The sequence below is a fragment of the Schistocerca cancellata genome, chromosome 2 (assembly GCF_023864275.1).
Source record: "Schistocerca cancellata isolate TAMUIC-IGC-003103 chromosome 2, iqSchCanc2.1, whole genome shotgun sequence".
NCBI lineage: Eukaryota > Metazoa > Arthropoda > Insecta > Orthoptera > Acrididae > Schistocerca > Schistocerca cancellata.
Genome location: NC_064627.1, coordinates 374102336 through 374121450, shown reverse-complemented (window position 1 = coordinate 374121450; position 19115 = coordinate 374102336). Strand labels below are relative to the sequence as shown.

The window sequence follows — 19115 nt, the reverse complement described above, 5'->3', positions numbered from 1 at the left end:
CATTAAAGCAAAGGCGTTTTTCGTTGCGACGGGGTCTTCTCATGAAATTTCAATCACCAGTTTTCTCCTCCGATTGCGAAAACATTCTGTTGGCACCAACCTACATAGGGAGAAATGATCATCACGATAAAATAAGAGAAATCAGGGCTCGCAGAGAAAAACTGAAGTGCTCGTTTTTCCCGCGTGCTGTTCGAGAGTGGAACGGTACAGAGACAGCTTGGAGCTGGTTCATTGAGCCCTCTGCCAGGCACTTTATTGTGAATAGTGGAGTAATCACGTAGATGTAGAAGTAGATGTAAACTGAATACCCAATTGTATCGACGCAACAACAACCTTTCATCTGTAACCGGCGTACGTCACCCTCTTCCTGAAAGTGCAGGTGAGAGAGCAGTGTGTGTAAATAGCCAAATAAAGCCACATTAGACACTGTGTGGGAGGCAGGAAGCTTAAAAACAGAATGCTAAAAACTATGCACCGTTCAGCTGCGCTTACGGAAGGACCAACCGATCAAAAGTCATGTAGCGCTGCCACTGGAACTTAACACACAGATAACATACAACTGTAACAATCAAAACCCTGGTGAAGTATCATTAACTGAGAAATACAACAGCTGAAACACATCGCTACGTCGCTGCAGCTAACACTTAAAGATGATTAAGTGCTAAATACAAAGATAGTGCACGTTCAGGTTTATTAACATTGCAGTGTTCATTGAATCGAGTGAGGCAGTTTCTACCTGTACGTCCAACAGATCTTGCAATCGCACTGCGGGTACATAATGACATAAGCACTTGTTTTATTATATGGCTGACATTCCCATATTCACTCCGTGTAAAACTTTTTCCATTATTATTAAGAATAAATAGTTCAGGTACAATATTTAGATCCCTCGCACAGTTATCAACTTTATCATACTGTTTTCAGCTTTCTGCCTCCGGCTTAGTGTATAATATGACTTTATTTGATCATTTAGACTCTGTGCTCTCTCGCCGGCACTTTCAGTACAAGGGTTACGTCAGTTACAGGCGAAAGGCGCTCGTTGCGCTGGCACATTCGGTTATTCAGTCTGATGAGCCTTCTACGGCAGATGTGTTACCTTGTAAGTTAGCACTAACATGGACACTTCGACCTACTGTTCCTATGTATTATCAATGGAGTGGATTTATGTGTCTTAAATTATGGTTTTTTCTCTGGTACCGTCGGCGTGTTTACGGTCTTTCAGTTTAGAGATATTGTTTTATTCTAACTTATCAGAAACCTGTTAGCGTATGGACTTCAGACAATAAATAACAGTACAGCTGTAGAGGATGGTTTAATCATCAACATTAAATAAACTAGTAAGTGGATCCACGTTGCACGTATTGTGGTACCGTTTCGTATGGAAAGCGTTAGGAAATTTGGAGGACTCGACCCAATTTGTATTCAGGATAACAACGGATATCAGCAGATTTTTTAGAGACTGTAAGAGAACTAAGTGCGATTAGGACCAAACTCAACTCATTTTTGCTTGTATACCTGAATGGTTGAAATAGTTGTGAAAATTTAGCTGAGTCCTTTGTCTGGATTGTGTGAGATTGTGAGTAACAGACAGGAAAATGAGGAGTGTTGAAAAGAAAAGGTACGAAACAACGCTGTTGGTATAACTGAAGTCTCTGTTCAAAAATAATCATCGGAGGCCTCAACACATTTACCCCACTACTTCATGAGCGGAAAGATTTCCTACTCCCACAATTCTCGTGACTGTGACGCGAGCCAGGCCTCCACTCTGTCCTTCAGTTCGTTGCCCAAGAGGAAGCGCTTCCCTCTGAGGTGATTTTTTTTTTCCTTAGCCCACCAAACGCGTGGAAGTCGCCGGACGAAATGTCCGGACTATCGGGCTGATGGTCAAGCTGCTCCCACTTGAAACTAGTCATTACCCTTTGCGTGACCTTAGAAACTTGTTGACACGCTTTATCGTGGATCACAATCACTCAGTCCGTGAGCAGGCCAGGCAATTTTAGTGTGTGTAAAGTTCTATTAAATATGTTATACTATTGTTGTGAAACGAAGTGCTTCTCACTTAGTTACGAAAAATGACTATTAACATCCATCACATACTGCGACGTGCGTGACATTTACGAGTATACCCTACATTTTACAAGCGAATTTTGTTACAAGTAACTCAGTTAATTATTTCTCAAATATGTTCCATAATAAATATCAATAATAGCTTGATAAACCACCCGTGGCAGAAAACTGTATTCAACCACTCGCAATCCACGACGAAATGAACTAAAGGACTTAGGAAGAAGAACTGAAATTGCTATTTACAGCAACGCGAAATACAACTGGGTTATTTGTTACACTTGATATGAATAACTTCTATGTCATCTGGTGTACCTCACGACATGCTAAAACGTTACACAACACCAAAAAGATGTGTTACTACTACTAGCATTACTAAATACTAGAAAGAAGAAAGGCATCCATGCACATTTAATTTGTAAAAACTGAGCACTGAAAAAAAATCTATGCTACTGTAACGAAAAATTCAGTCAACAACTTTTTCGTGTCATTATTCATACTGTAAATACAGTCAAGCAAAAGTGTGGCTCAAATAAGATGAAGTATTAGTTTTGATATACCGTAACCATCCGATATCTTCACACAATGAAACTTCACACATTATTTTTGAAAAATTTAACATTTAGTTCCGTGGCGGACATTTGCTAGTGTTTTACATACACATACACCAAGAATCTGTTAAAATTAACACATCACTTCATTGTTCATAGCTATATAATGTAGACCGCCCAATCAGATGCCCAACCTAAGACTGCCGCGTGAACTTGATTTAATACCTTAGAAATAAAACAAATTGAAGTTTTTCAATGAAGTCCTGGTAGCCATTTCACCCATTTACGACGATAATAAATGACATTTTCTAAAGCTCGTAGGTACTTTAGTTAAGCAGCTTCTGTGAAACAAATATTTGACAGAACAAAAATAATATGCTGACGAAGGACCCATGTGATTCTGAAAATGATCCGACCACAGTAATTAACTGCGACGGTATATCCTTCCGAAGTAATTCTCGTCATCAGTACAATGTGATCGGCAATGCGACCACATCGTCATGTTGTCATGTTGTTTATAAAACGAATGTTTCGGCCACTCTTGCAACTGGCCTTCATCATATTGATATATTTACTGACAAATTATGTAGGTCGTTCAGTAAATACAGCAGCGTATTTTTTTTCTCGAAATGGGCTAGCTTTATTCAGGATTCCAGCATACGATATTATTCCCCACTCTTTTGGCAACAAAAACTTATGAGTCCACACAACCTCCGTTGAGTGTGACGGCCTTACGCCTACTTACTATGAGGGCCTGTATGTCCGCACGGTATCACTTTACTGCTCGAGGACGGAGCCTACATCTTACTACATCAATTATCTCCCCATCATCCACGTACTACATCCTGCGGCGAGCATCCCGCAATGGACGAAACAGGTGGAGGTCAGGAGGCGAGGGACCCACCGGGTGCACGCCTTTGAGAACCCTAAAAGGTGAAGGAGTATGTAAACACTACCAACAGAGACGTCCACTTGAGCAGCAAGGGGTTTGACTGTGATCAGTCACCTCGAATGAGTGTCCGCACCCGACCAGCACATGGACAAGTTGGCGCGACATTGTTGCGATAGTGACACATGGCTCGCCCAACCACTCAACCGTGCTTTTGTTCACCGCAAGGTCTCCGTAGATAATCTGTAAGTACCTAAAAATATCTGCAGTGCTATGATTTTCCGCCAAAAGAAACTCAATGACAGCTCTCTGCTTGTTACGCAACTCCGTTACAGACGCCGTTTAGAAGTTTACATGTAGCACAGGAATTTTCCACGACGTCCACGGGAAATTCCGCATTTTTTCAACCGAAACTGTCTGAGAGAAAAGATATGTTGCATTACTTATTGAATGATGAGTACTTGCAAGAGTAGCCCAAACGTTGGTTTTTGTAAACAAAATGACAATGTTGTGACACAGCCGGACTATTTTGGCCGCAGATGTTTATTATTTATTTAAATTTGTGAAAATCATCCATGACAATATCTGTGCCTCTATCATCTGGGCTAACAACACCACTAGCGAACTCGTCATCTCCACCGAGAACTTCATTTTCCACACAGAATGTACAGCTGACGACTCTAGACACACGATCGGAACTGCAGGGGAGGCAGTGCGCCTGGAAACGGGATAGCGAGCGGAACAGTTTTAAATTCCAAGGGACGGGGCGCTCTCAGAAATCAACTTCTCATTTTCTGTGGCGGGCTCATGGGAACGCGGCAGCCAGCATCCTATCGAATATATGTATTTCCCCCTTTTTATTCGCGTGAGTGGCGGCGTCGAGCCGCATAAAATGGCGGATGCCCCCTTCCACCGACTCGATTCCCCCCCCCCCCCCCCAGCCGTTCCCTCTTCCCCTCGTGGCAGACGTAAGTCGCTCACGTCAGGGCTGATGCGTTCGCGAGGCGCGCCCACAGTAACTCGCGAACACCACCCCCCTAGCTGCTGCCCCAGCAGTGAGTCTACCCACTCCATGTCGGCCCATTTTTATTCCGGCGCCCACATAAAAAATTAGAAAGTATTTTTCGATGGCGCGCACTGTTTTTGCCGTCGGTTCTCGCCTGTCGGCTCAAAGTATTTACAAGGGCGGGTAATTGAAACCTGCCGCGGGACGGCGCTTGTTGGAATTCCATTAGGCGGCCCGCTCCGCGCCGAGCCGCGCCACACTGCGCCGTTTGGACGCCCGCCAGCGTCCATGTTGCAGGGGGGGGGGGGGGAGGGCGTTCCTGCCTCTACCGACTTCCGACTGCTGGTAGCCTTAATTCCAGGCTACAACTACACGGCTCGTACAGCTTCTCTCAGAAATACATTTACCAACTTTGCGGATGGAGCTTCACGCACCATCACATAAAAATAAGTCAGTATTAACATATTTTCGAAAATCCTAGGTTTTTCAGTGACAAGTAGAGTAACATTCTAACAATATTTTAAAATGATAAGCTCATATACAGGGCCGGACCAAAATTTGGATGTTGTAATGGGTGCAGCAGTCAGTCACAAACACTGGTTATTCCATACGTAGATTCCTGTCACTGTGCGGCCTCGTTCAGTGCTAAGAGAAATGGAGTACCAGTTGCAATAAAGTAACATGTATGCCTTATAAAACCTACAGTTCAATAAAATTTAAATGTGAGTAAATATCAGTTTAGACATTAAAACCATACTTGCACATGTCCCTACTGCACTCTCCATGTCAAAGGTTGTGCTCAAATTAGGACGCTGTTTAGTTAAAACATGGGTGACTTTAATGTACGTCATGCCAATTTGCAGCGCTCTCTTCACATTTTATTTATTATTTCATACTTTTTAAAACTTATATACATAAACAAATACACTGATCAGCCAGAAATTTATGACCACCAAACTGTTATCGATATAAATCGGTCCAGGCGATAGCAGTGTCACCTGGCGAAGAATGACTCCAAGTACGACATACGCACGGCGCACGTAGTATCGGTAAGCGTGCTGCCGTGTGCAGAATGGGGAATGGGGAATGTCCGAGTTTGACACATGACAAATTGTGATGACCGGAGGCTCAGCACGAGCATTTCGGAAACTGCACCATTTGTCGGGTGGTTGTCCTGGGAGTTCTCTGCTGAGTGTCTTCAACACGTCCACACGTCCAGATGTTGTGGGTTGAGCGGTTAGCCCTCGCTGGAAATGTGGGGCCTCGTGGGTGAGGCCTCGTGGGCTGAGCAGACAGGTCAAACAGGACGGGTGGCGAACTGTGGCGGAACCAACATCAGACTTTAATGCTGGACAGGGTACGAGTGTGTCTGTAAACACAGCGCTCCGAACACTCCTAACGATGAGCCTCCGCAGCCGACAACGACGCGTGTGCCAATGTTAACACCACGAGGCCGTCAACTGCAACTGAAGTGGGCATGTGGCCATCGGTACTGAACTTTGAGGCAGTCGCAGAGCATGCGTGATCTGATGAATCCCGATACCTTCTTCCCTATGCCAACGGGAGGGCGCGAATCCGTCGTCTTCTAGGCAACAACTCTTTGATACCTGCACTGCTTGACACAGGCAAGCTGGCGCCGGCTTCTTATGCTCTGGAAAACATTCACATGGTCATCCGTTGGTCCTGTGCAGCTCGTGCAAGGCACCATGATGGCCAAGAAATATCGTACACTGGTTACAGACCACGTACACCCCTTCGTGACGACCAAGTTATCCGACGGCAGTAATATTTTTTAACAAGATAATGCGGCATGTTACAAGGCCTGCAATTTGAGGAGAGGTTCGATTAAAACAGTCGCCTGGGAGCGACTCGTCAGGCCCGAACCCAATGGAACACATCTGGGATGTGATTGAAATAGGTGACAGATCTCATCGGCATCCTCCCCGAAATTTTCCGAGATGAAGTGATTTTTGTGTGCAGATGTGGTGCCAACTCCCTCTAGCAACCCACGAAGGCCCACCGCTTCCACGATACGACGGGCCGCCCTGTTGTCTTTGCCAAAGATGGACGTACCGGCTATAAGGTAAGTGGTCATAATGTTCTCGCTCATCAGTGTAAGTTGTTAGTGTTGTGGCGTAGCAAGACAGCCACGCCACTCGGAAGTAGCCGTAAGGCACGCGTTAAGCTCACGCAGATGGGCGTGAGGTCTAACAGGATACGTTATGAACGCTATAAAGAATAGTACGTAGCTGCGGTTATACTTAACTTTTAATCCATCATTTGTATACAGCATTCTTGATGATACAAGTGAGATTCTCTCCAGATATGGTTAATGGCGCCTTGCTAGGTCGTAGCCATGGACTTAGCTGAAGGCTATTCTAACTATCTCTCGGCAATTGAGAGAAAGGCTTCGTCAGTGTAGTCGCTAGCAAAGTCGTCGTACAACTGGGGCGAGTGCTCGTACGTCTCTAGACCTGTCGTGTGGTGGCGCTCGGTCTGCAATTACTGACAGTGGCGACACGCGGGTCCGACATGTAATAATGGACCGCGGCCGATTTAAAGCTACCACCTAGCAAGTGTGGTGTCTAGCGGTGACACCACAGTTAGTAACTAAAAACAGTGCAAAATGTTTTACAGTTGCACATGGAGGAGCTTTACATTCATATTCAGAAAAAAAGAACACCTACAATGACTGAAGATAGGACTTTCATGTTCACGGGACATGTACAATTTGCTGAAATGATTAGCATTTGATTCATGTTGGCCCCCGGATTCTTGGTCAACATTGATATTGCTGTGCAACACCACATACCGGCAAAATGCGCCTTCGTCTCTCGTTGTCGCTATAAACCGAAGCTAGTGGATCTTTGTTGATTGACTAGATGTAGAGGATGCCTTCCAGACGTATGCGCAAATGGTAACGTCAAATCAGTGAGTATGAAAGAGTGCACATTATTGGCGTGAGAGAATGTCATGCATCCATCCAGGAAATTGCTGCTCGTGTGCAACGGGTGCGTGCAGAACGGTTCATGGAAGGCCATAGAAGAGGACGAGATGGTCCAGGTTGTACCACACAACGCCCCCTCCCCCACCCCACTCCGCTAGAAGATATACCCCTCATTCGAATGGCAATGCTGAACAGATCTGGATCCCTCTCGTCTCTGGGGCAACAGGTACCTCGTACACAATCAGGTGTGACAGTCCGTCCCCGTTTACTATGGCACGGGTAACGTGCGCATCGTCCACTCCTCTGCCTACCTTTGTTGAATGTGCAGGAACTAGCTAGACGGCAGTGGTGTATGGAACGACGTCACTAGGGACAGGAATGGTATCAGTGTTTTCGGACGAATTCAGGTTCTGTTTGTTTGAAAATGATGGCCGCATTTTGGTCCGTCTCAGGCAGGGGCAGCGGCATCGCAGTGACTACATGCGCACAAGACATGCAGCACCAACTCAAGGCCTTATGATGTTGGGTGCTATTTGATACAATCACAAATCACAGTCGGTTAGTGTCCAGGTTACTGTAACCAGCGTGACCTATGTGAATTCCCACCTGCGACCCGTAGCATTCTTCACAACACCCCAGACGCCATCTTTCAAGAAGAAAATGCATGACATCATTTTGCTGCAATAACACGTGGCTTCATGGTGTCACAGGACGTCTGCTTTTTGCCCTGGCCCGCCAGATCACCAGACTTGTCGCAAATCGAAAATGTGCGGGTTAAGGTTAAAAGATGAGTGCAGATGTGTGATCCAATGTCATCCACCACAGATGAGCTTTGGGACCGGGTGAATGCAGCATGGCTGGCTGTACCACAACACGCCACTTGCGCCTTATACGCGTCGGTACCGTCACGCATGGAAAAAGTTATCAGGACCTGGCGGATCCTAGGCAACAAGATACATTCTGAACCAAAGTGACTGAAATGCTAATCATTTCTCCAGAACATACTAGTTTGTCCTGTTAATATGAACGTCCCATTTCTTGTCGTTCAAGTTTTTTTTTTTCTGAATAAGAGTTTATAAAATAACCAGTGTCATCGGTTACTGCTGCACATTTTAAAATTAAGTATGTCCAAAAAAATACAAAACATGTGGTTCGAAATTAGCGAAATTTTTATTATAACCGTGTTACTTGCTAAGCACAGTTTGTTTCACATAAAGAGACATTGTAATTTACACATTCCGATGTTAAAACTGCGGCAGAAAGATTTCTGGTCCTTTTGATATACTGCTGCTGGCACTAAAACTTATAATACCACTCTTACCTGTTCCTACAGTTATCCTTAGTATTTAATAAGGTTTTAATAAAAAAAATTAATAAGTTTAGTATTTTGAACAAGGTATTTTGTATTTTTTAAACTATGTTCAGTTGCAAAGTGTACAGCAATAATTGACGCCAGTGGTTCAAAAAAAAAAAAAAAAAGGTTCTAATGGCTCTGAGTACTATGGGACTCAACTGCTGTGGTCATAAGTCCCCTAGAACTTAGAACTACTTAAACCTAACTAACCTAAGGACATCACACACATCCATGCCCGAGGCAGGATTCGAACCTGCGACCGTAGCGGTTGTGCGGTTCCAGACTGTAGCGCCTTTAACCGATCGGCCACTTCGGCCGGTGCCAGTGGTTCGTTCACTCATTTACCTCCACGTGTGACTGCAGAGCATTAGTCATTGTATTTATTTAAAACCACCTTATTAGTTGCATGTACATAAGTTTTTAAAAAACACACTGTCAGGGCATCATAGATGTAAAGAAGGCGATGTAGATTGGTATGACATATACTGTAGCTAGCTGAATGTCAACTGTAAACAGTGGTCTCAGTGAGAACTCAGCCTCTGAAAACAATGCTGTTGGCACTATCTGCATATATAAGTGGCTTTAAAGTTTTAACTTTCATTAACTGGTATGTACAGGGTGTACATAATGTCCGGGAGCACTTTCAGTTATTTATTGCACAAGAACTAAACATTGTACAGATGTCATACATATAGCATTTTGAAGAGAAACTAAGTATTTTTTTACAAACATTCGATATGCGAACCATGAGTGACAAGGCAGATGTCAGTACGGTAACCGAATTCTTATTGTACCCTTCCCAGCATGGCATCGTCAACTGTGGCAGTCGCTTCCCGTATTCTCTCCTGGAGTTCTGCGGCAACACTTGGTAGAGGCGGTGCATACATCGGATCTTTAACGTGTCCCCACAGAAGAAAGTCACATGGAGTGAGATCTGGTCATTGGGGAGGCCATTTCATGAAACAGCTGCCTCCTCCTGTAGCACGGCCGACCCATCGATGCGGCAGCTCCGTGTTCAGGTACCCTCGAAATTAACGATGAAAATGGGATGGAGAGCCATCCTGCTGAAAGATGAATGGGGAGTCCGATGGCACTTGAAGCATCAGCCATTGTTGCAACATATCCAAGTAGGAATATCTAGTGACATACTGTCGGCGAAGAAGAATGACCCGTACAATTGACGACGTGAGAAGCCACAAAAAAACATTTACCTTTGAGGAATCACGCTCAAATTCAGTGCATTCCTGTTGATTCTTTGTACCCCAGAATCGGCAGTAATGCCTCTTCACTTTGCCATAATTGTGAAAAGTGGCTTCATCGCTAAAAATTAAGGGATCAACAATGCAATCCCCATCCTCATTCAGTTGTTGCAACTGCGAACAAAACTGAAAACGCTTATCTTTGTTGTCGTCATTGAGCTTCTGCACTAGCTCCAATTTGAATGGTTTCATAGACAGCTTCTGTCGCAGGACTTTCCACAGTGTCATTGGAGCCGTTTCGAATTCAGGTGATACACGACGCACCGATTTCTTTTGAGTACATATGAATGTCTGCCGTACGCGCTCCACATTAACTTCACACATTGTCCGCTTCTCTTGGCCGGGCACAAAAAACCCTTCGTAACGAATTAGTTGTGCCAGTGGTAAATGGCCTTCCTTAAATGTGGCTTCCTACCGTACTTGGTTCTATACATCCGTTGAACAGCTGTAGCACACCTGTTTTTGTCGAACTCCAACACAGAAAATTCGCTCCACACCCGAACTCACCACGTTTGCCACTAGCGCTGACTATCGGCAAATAACAAACTACGCTGTGGCGATATACATGAAAAAAAAAAAAAGACTTTCAGGGTTTCTCTTCTAAATGACATATATGTGATACCTGTACAATGTTTGGTTCTTGTGCAATAAATAATTGAATGTGTTCCCCGACTTTCTGTAAATCCTGTATTTTGTGACTGACTCACGTTTAAAGCTTATACAACTATATATTTATTCAGGCATACTCCTTATCTTATTGTAACTGATTATTTGATTTAGCATTGAAGATGGTCACGCAGTGCCCGAAACACAGATATGCAAGGCACATAATATCTGACTGATTGCTGTACCGTGTACTGCCCGAAGCACAGACACTGGCACAATTAAGCCTTGACAAAAATACATCTACATCTACATCTATACTCCGCGAGCCACCTTACGGTGTGTGGCGGAGGGTACTTATTGTACCACTATCTGATCCCCCCTTCCCTGTTCCATTCACGAATTGTGCATGGGAAGAACGACTGCTTGTAAGTCTCCGTATTTGCTCTAATTTCTCGGATCTTTTCGTTGTGATCATTACGCGAGATATATGTGGGCGGTAGTAATATGTTGCCCATCTCTTCCCGGAATGTGCTCTCTCGTAATTTCGATAATAAACCTCTCCGTATTGCGTAACGCCTTTCTTGAAGTGTCCGCCACTGGAGCTTGTTCAGCATCTCCGTAAAGCTCTCGCGCTGACTAAATGTCCCCATGACGAATCGCGCTGCTTTTCGCTGGATCATGTCTATCTCTTCTATTAATCCAACCTGGTAAGGGTCCCATACTGATGAGCAATACTCAAGAATCGGACGAACAAGCGTTTTGTAAGCTACTTCTTTCGTCGATGAGTCACATTTTCTTAGAATTCTTCCTATGAATCTCAACCTGGCGCCTGCTTTTCCCACTATTTGTTTTATGTGATCATTCCACTTCAGATCGCTCCGGATAGTAACTCCTAAGTATTTTACGGTCGTTACCGCTTCCAATGATTTACCACCTATGGCATAATCGTACTGGAATGGATTTCTGCACCTATGTATGCGCATTATATTACATTTATCTACGTTTAGGGAAAGCTGCCAGCTGTCGCACCATGCATTAATCCTCTGCAGGTCTTCCTGGAGTACGTACGAGTCTTCTGATGTTGCTACTTTCTTGTAGACAACCGTGTCATCTGCAAATAGCCTCACGGAGCTACCGATGTTGTCAACTAAGTCATTTATGTATATTGTAAACAATAAAGGTCCTATCACGCTTCCTTGCGGTACTCCCGAAATTACCTCTACATCTGCAGATTTTGAACCGTTAAGAATGACATGTTGTGTTCTTTCTTCTAGGAAATCCTGAATCCAATCACAAACCTGGTCCGATATTCCGTAAGCTCGTATTTTTTTTCACTAAACGTAAGTGCGGAACCGTATCAAATGCCTTCCTGAAGTCCAGGAATACGGCATCAATCTGCTCGCCAGTGTCTACGGCACTGTGAATTTCTTGGGCAAATAGGGGGAGCTGAGTTTCACATGATCTCTGTTTGCGGAATCCATGTTGGTTATGATGAAGGAGATTTGTATTATCTAAGAACGTCATAATACGAGAACACAAAACATGTTCCATTATTCTACAACAGATTGACGTAAGCGAAATAGGCCTATAATTATTAGCATCTGATTTATGACCCTTCTTGAAAATGGGAACTACCTGCGCTTTCTTCCAGTCGCTAGGTACTTTACGTTCTTCCAGCGATCTACGATAAATTGCTGATAGAAAGGGGGCAAGTTCTTTAGCATAATCACTGTAGAATCTTAAGGGTATCTCGTCTGGTCCGGATGCTTTTCCGCTACTAAGTGATAGCAGTTGTTTTTCAATTCCGATATCGTTTATTTCAATATTTTCCATTTTGGCGTCCGTGCGACGGCTGAAGTCAGGGACCGTGTTACGATTTTCCGCAGTGAAACAGTTTCGGAACACTGAATTCAGTATTTCTGCCTTTCTTCGGTCGTCCTCTGTTTCGGTGCCATCGTGGTCAACGAGTGACTGAATAGGGGATTTAGATCCGCTTACCGATTTTACATATGACCAAAACTTTTTAGGGTTCTTGTTTAGATTGTTTGCCAATGTTTTATGTTCGAATTCGTTGAATGCTTCTCTCATTGCTCTCTTTACGCTCTTTTTCGCTTCGTTCAGCTTTTTCTTATCAGCTATGATTCGACTACTCTTAGACCTATGATGAAGCTTTCTTTGTTTCCGTAGTGCCTTTCGTACATGATTGTTATACCACGGTGGATCTTTCCCCTCGCTTTGGACCTTAGTCGGTACGAACTTATCTAAGGCGTACTGGACGATGTTTCTGAATTTTTTCCATTTTTGTTCCACATCCTCTTCCTCAGAAATGAACGTTTGATGGTGGTCACTCAGATATTCTGCGATTTGTGCCCTATCACTCTTGTTAAGCAAATATATTTTCCTTCCTTTCTTGGCATTTCTTATTACACTTGTAGTCATTGATGCAACCACTGACTTATGATCACTGATACCCTCTTCTACATTCACGGAGTCGAAAAGTTCCGGTCTATTTGTTGCTATGAGGTCTAAAACGTTAGCTTCACGAGTTGGTTCTCTAACTATCTGCTCGAAGTAATTCTCGGACAAGGCAGTGGAAACACAAGAAACGCAACACGTTACCAAGCGTGATACGGTGCAGGAAAGCCGTTGACATTCAAAACACCTGCCTGTGGTCTCTGAATGGATAAATAGAGGCCCTGTATGGTTTGCAAGGGAATCTTATACCACACCTCCTGCAAAACACTGGCACGTTCAGGTAAAGATGATGGAGGTGGATAGCCATCATGATCTCCAAAGTACAACAAAAAGTTTAAATCATCATGAGATTGGTGCCTTTGATGGGCAAGAAAAATGCGATGATTCATCCTCGTGCTCACGAAATCAATCCTGGATGATGCGAGCTATTTGAACTGGGGCCCTCTCGTCTTGGACGCAGCATCGCCACTGGCGGACGAACATAGCATCATGAGACAGTCCTGATCAACCAAAACTGTCACTGATGGAATAGTACGACATGGCTTTCCAGATCATCACTGACCCAGCGCCTTATTTCACTCTTGGGACGTAAACTCTGCCAGAAATTGGAAACAATGGAGAACAAGACTCATCCGAACAAATGACATTCTCCCATTGCTGCAAGTCCAGGGTTTGACACCTGATTTGTATGTTAAGGCATTTGTGTCACTGATGCGTTGTTTTAGAATTCCATCTTGCCCTGCTATTCTCTGCTTGTGTAGTTCCCTTCATGTTGAGTTGGTGCTGACAGGGTTCACGTTAGTGCAAGTTAGTTTACATTAGCCCTACAACATATGGAGACTTTAACTACTTCCTTTCAACTCCAGGTGGGCATGGCGTTCGCGAAAATTCATTCCAAGTCAACGGTAGTGCTCTCTGGTGGTGTCAATATGTACTAGTCCTCATGGTGAACACAATGTACGCCGCCATCTTGAATAACGGTAGTCGCGTCATCATATGACGTCACAGACGATGGCGACCTCTGGTGGTGACACTGTGTACTAAGTTAGTTGCAGTCTGGAGCTCTTTGTGAACACATTGGTCCGCAGCTCGTGGTCGTGCGGTAGCGTTCTCGCTTCCCGCGCCCGGGTTCCCGGGTTCGATTCCCGCCGGGGTCAGGGATTTTCTCTGCCTCGTGATGACTGGGTGTTGTGTGCTGTCCTTAGGTTAGTTGGGTTTAAGTAGTTCTAAGTTCTGGGGGACTGATGACCATAGATGTTAAGTGCCATAGTGCTCAGAGCCATTTGAACCATTTTGAACACATTGTATGCCGCCATCTTGGGTAACAGTACTTGCGTCATCACCTGCCGTCACGGTAGATCACTCTGGTGCCGGTACTGTCTACTAAGTCAGTTGAAGTCTGGACCTCGTGGTGAGCACACTGGATGGCCGTACTGCATGGAATTGTTTAAATAAAAACTTATGTCCAAGTCCTTTTCCCACAAATCTTTACGAGGAGGTGGCGGTGGGATGACTGAGGTTAGTCGAAGTGTCCTTTCTTTTACCCCATTTTCTTAGGTTAGTAGAGATACGCGAATTGACTTTGTTTACTGCCAGAATTCAAACTTGGCGCCAGTTCATAGTAAGAAGTGGCGGTCGGGTGAGTTAGATTAGTGGAGGTAGGCCACTAATTACTGCTGATGGAACATCTGGTATGGTAGACATACGCAAAGGATTTGTTATTTATATGCGAACTGCGAACTTTCTCCGTCTTTCTTTGACTATCACTGTATACTGCATGAGCAACTGCACTGAGTCCGACTCATCGGTTCCATATTCACTTTATAGGAATGCAGTAGGCTTAACGCGAGTAAGCAATATTACAGATCCGCAGTATCTATCTTGTCATTCTCAAATTGCGACAAGTTCTGCAAGATGTTTCTTTCTCTTACACAAACAACCAAAATTCAAATTGAAAGCTACTCGTCCTTCTGGTAAAACCGGATTACATGTAAATATACTCACAAAGAAAAGTTTCACAAATTGAAGAAGTCAATAACACATTGGTCCAGCTCCAGTCCTCATGCAAGCAGTTATTCGGCTTGGCATTATTGATGGAGTTCTTGGATGTCTTCGTGAGCGATATCGGGCTAAATTCTGTCCAATTGGCGCATTAGATCATCAAAATACCGAACTCATTGGAGGGTCCTGTTCATAATGCTCCAAACGTTCTCAAGCGGGGAGAAATCCGGCGACCTTGCTGGCCAAGGTAAGGTTTCGCGAGCATGACGACCAGCAGGAGAAACTCTCGCCGCGTGCTGGTGGGCATTATCCTGCTGAACTGTAAGGCCAGCAAGGGGTGCCATGAAAGGCAACCGAATTGGGTGTAGAATATCGTCGACGTCCCGCTGGCAGTAAATGTGTTGCGGGTGACAACCGATAATGGCTGCTGCTGTGAAAGAAAATGGTATCCCAGACTATCACTCTCGATTGTCGGGACGTATGGCGGGCGCAGTCAGGCTTGTCCCACCGCTGACTGCAGCGTCTCCATACACGTCTTCGATGGTCGCCGGGGCTCATTTTGAAATGGGAGTCTCACTGAAACAATTCTATTGCAGTGTATTCGGAATTCCATTTCTTAACGTCAACGCCGCTTTTAATTTCGCGGGAGGTTGTTTTGACTTCTCTATTTGCTGAGTCATTTCTTTTTCTATTTCTTCACATTTTTCATATAGTTACCCTGATGATGATGATGATGATGATGATGATGTTTGGTTTGTGGGGCGCTCAACTGCGCGGTTATCAGCGCCCGTACAATCACCCAATCTTTGCTCAGTCCAATGTCGCCACTTTCCTGGATGATGATGAAATGATGAGGACAACACAAACACCCAGTCATCTCGAGGCAGGTGAAAATCCCTGACCCCTATAGTTACCCTGTCTTACCTTCCATGCACTTCCTGTTTATTTCAGTCCTAAGTTACATGTACAGGGCTATTACAAATGATTGAAGCGATTTCATAAATTCCCTGTAGCTCCATTCATTGACATATGGTCACGACACACTACAGATACGTAGAAAAACTCATAAAGTTTTGTTCGGCTGAAGCCGCACTTCAGGTTTCTGCCGCCAGAGCGCTCGAGAGCGCAGTGAGACAAAATGGCGACAGGAGCCGAGAAAGCGTATGTCGTGCTTCAAATGCACTCACATCAGTCATTCATAACAGTGCAACGACACTTCAGGGCGAAGTTCAACAAAGATCCACAAACTGCCAACTCCATTCGGCGATGGTATGCGCAGTTTAAAGCTTCTGGATGCCTCTGTAAGGGGAAACCAACGGGTCGGTCTGCAGTGAGCGAAGAAACGGTTGAACGCGTGCGGGCAAGTTTCACGCGTAGCCCGCAGAAGTTGACGAATAAAGCAAGCAGGGAGCTAAACGTACCACAGGATGGTGCTCCACCGCACTTCCATCATGATGTTCGCCGTTTCTTAAACAGGAGATTGGAAAACCGATGGATCGGTCGTGGTGGAGATCATGATCAGCAATTCATGTCATGGCCTCCACGCTCTCCCGACTTAACCCCATGCGATTTCTTTCTGTGGGGTTATGTGAAAGATTCAGTGGTTAAACCTCCTCTACCAAGAAACGTGCCAGAACTGCGAGCTCGCATCAACGATGCTTTCGAACTCATTGATGGGGACATGCTGCGCCGAGTGTGGGAGGAACTTGACAATCGGCTTGATGTCTGCCGAATCACTAAAGGCACACATATCGAACATTTGTGAATGCCTAAAAAAACTTTTTGAGTTTTTGTATGTGTGTGCAAAGCATTGTGAAAATATCTCAAATAATAAAGTTATTGTAGAGCTGTGAAATCGCTTCAATAATTTGTAATAACCCTGTATTTCTGTGATCCTGAATTTCTTAGAGCATTTTTGTACTTTCTTCTTTTGCGACCAACTGATTTATTTCTTCTGTTACCCATTGTTTGTTCGCAGTTATCTTCCTTAAACCTATGTTATGATATCCACCCCTCTTCATCTAAAGTGACTGCCGAGATACTTATCATCGCAGTAACTATAACCGCAGAGAACTTCAACTTTAGCACTCTGTATTCCACTTATTTGCCCTTTGACTCTTCCTGCCTAATCTCTTACATTTCACCCTACTCTTCATCGCTACTAAATTGTGACCTGAGTCTATATATGCTCCTGGGTAAGCCTTACAATTCGGTGTCTGATATCGCAATCTTTTCTTATGATACTTGTACAGGCTCAAAAGTCTCAAGAAATATTTAATTGCGTCAGACCTATAGAGTATTTGTTATCAGCTTAATGTTGTTGCAGAACTCAATTAGTCTTTCTATTACCAAGCTCACATTGTCCGCTAATCATCACTTCTTCTCCTTCCCCTAAAACAGCCTTCCAATCTCACAGGACTATTATGCTTTCATCTCCCTTTACGTACTGAATTACCCATTCAGTATCCTCATATACTTTCTCTAGCTCTTCACCTTCGACTTGCAATGTCGGCATATATAACCGAACTGTTGTTGTTGTTGCTGTGTATTCTATCACGGAACACTTCACAGTAACTCAGTCTGTGCCTACTTTCTATTCACACCGAACCCTACTCCCCTTGTACCATTTTTTGCAGCTGCTGATGTTATAATCACCTGCCCAGATATCCTTGTCTTTCTCCCATTTCACTTCACTGATCCGCCACCTAGGCTTTTCAGATTTTCTAGCGCCACTATCACATTCAAACTTCTGACATTCCATGGCGCGACATGTAGGACGTGACCGTTCCGTTGAATATTCAGTTTTTTTTTTCCTCATAGTCATCTCTCCCCCTCGGCAGTCCCCTTCCTAAGATCGGAATGGATGGCTAGTCCGAAATCTTTGGAACTAGAGAGGTCATCATGACACATCTTCAATCACAGGCCACACATCCTGTGTTTACACGTTATGCGTCTTTAATGCAGTGGTTTCCATTGCCTTTAGATCCTCATGACGTTGATCATTGCTGCTTCCTTCGCCTTTAGGGGCAGCTTCCCACCGCAAGGAAAAGAAGCTGTCCTGACCCTCTGTCTGTTCCTCCGCCTCTTCAACAAATCCGTTAGCAGAATGAAGGTGACTCTTCTCATCCCGGAAGTCTTCGGCCGCCATTGCCGATGATTTTTATTCAAAATTTTAAGCGGTGGTTGGATTTAGAACCTAGGGTCAATGACGTTTTGATTTCTTCATACTTCTACCACATCATTTTAGGTGCCTCGAAAGTGTTGTCTCATCTGCAAATTCGCGAGTGTTCTAGTGCATGTAAAAGAGCCGTAGAACCATCAAATTGTTGATTTCACAAGACAATCGTTAGATGCAACATGTTGTTTTCGATTTCTTGGTTGTGGAAAATGAACAATGGTCAACATCCATAAAAGTATGAAGTGTTTTTTAGTGATACATTTGACAAAAGTACTGTTGGCGATGGGTAATAGGAGGTAAAGCGTTAGAAAGTACAGAAACTGCTCGCTCTATGATACCCATGTTCGGGACGCCCTATCACAGCCAATGTTCCCGACATGGTGTATCTCGTGGATGCCATAACTCATGTAGACCTCATCACAGCTCGATAACTCGGCCAACAGCTCTCAGTGAACATTGTGTTTGTGCAATGACTAACACTCATGGAAATTCAAAGGTGTGCTCAAGATGGGTTCGACGTATGCTGCCAATATATCACGAGATTCAAAGAAAAACCATTTTGTCTGGACTGCTGTAACTGCTAGAGGCGAATGGAGAGGAGTTTCTGCATGGATAGAGGAGTTTTTGCAGGGATAGTTTCAGTTCAGGGAAAGGTAGTCACTGCAGTGTGTTGGAGTCATCCCCGGGGGCGTGTTGCTAAAAACGTCACCTCTTAATTCATAGGCATATGAGAAGACTCTGACAAGTATCCAACGGAGTCTTCAAGACGAAATGCACGACCATAC

General features: G+C 44.3%; 1 protein-coding gene across 1 annotated transcript in view; it reads right to left on the bottom strand.

The window, feature by feature from the left end:
- The window catches only part of LOC126154162 (uncharacterized), a 262805-nt gene extending 258005 nt beyond the window's left edge, over positions 1–4800 (bottom strand). Inside the window, exon 1 of the mRNA XM_049916119.1 lies at positions 4665–4800. Within this exon, the coding sequence (XP_049772076.1) occupies positions 4665–4800 (136 nt within the window). The remainder of the gene's footprint in view (positions 1–4664) is intronic.
- Positions 4801–19115: the final 14315 nt, after the last annotated feature.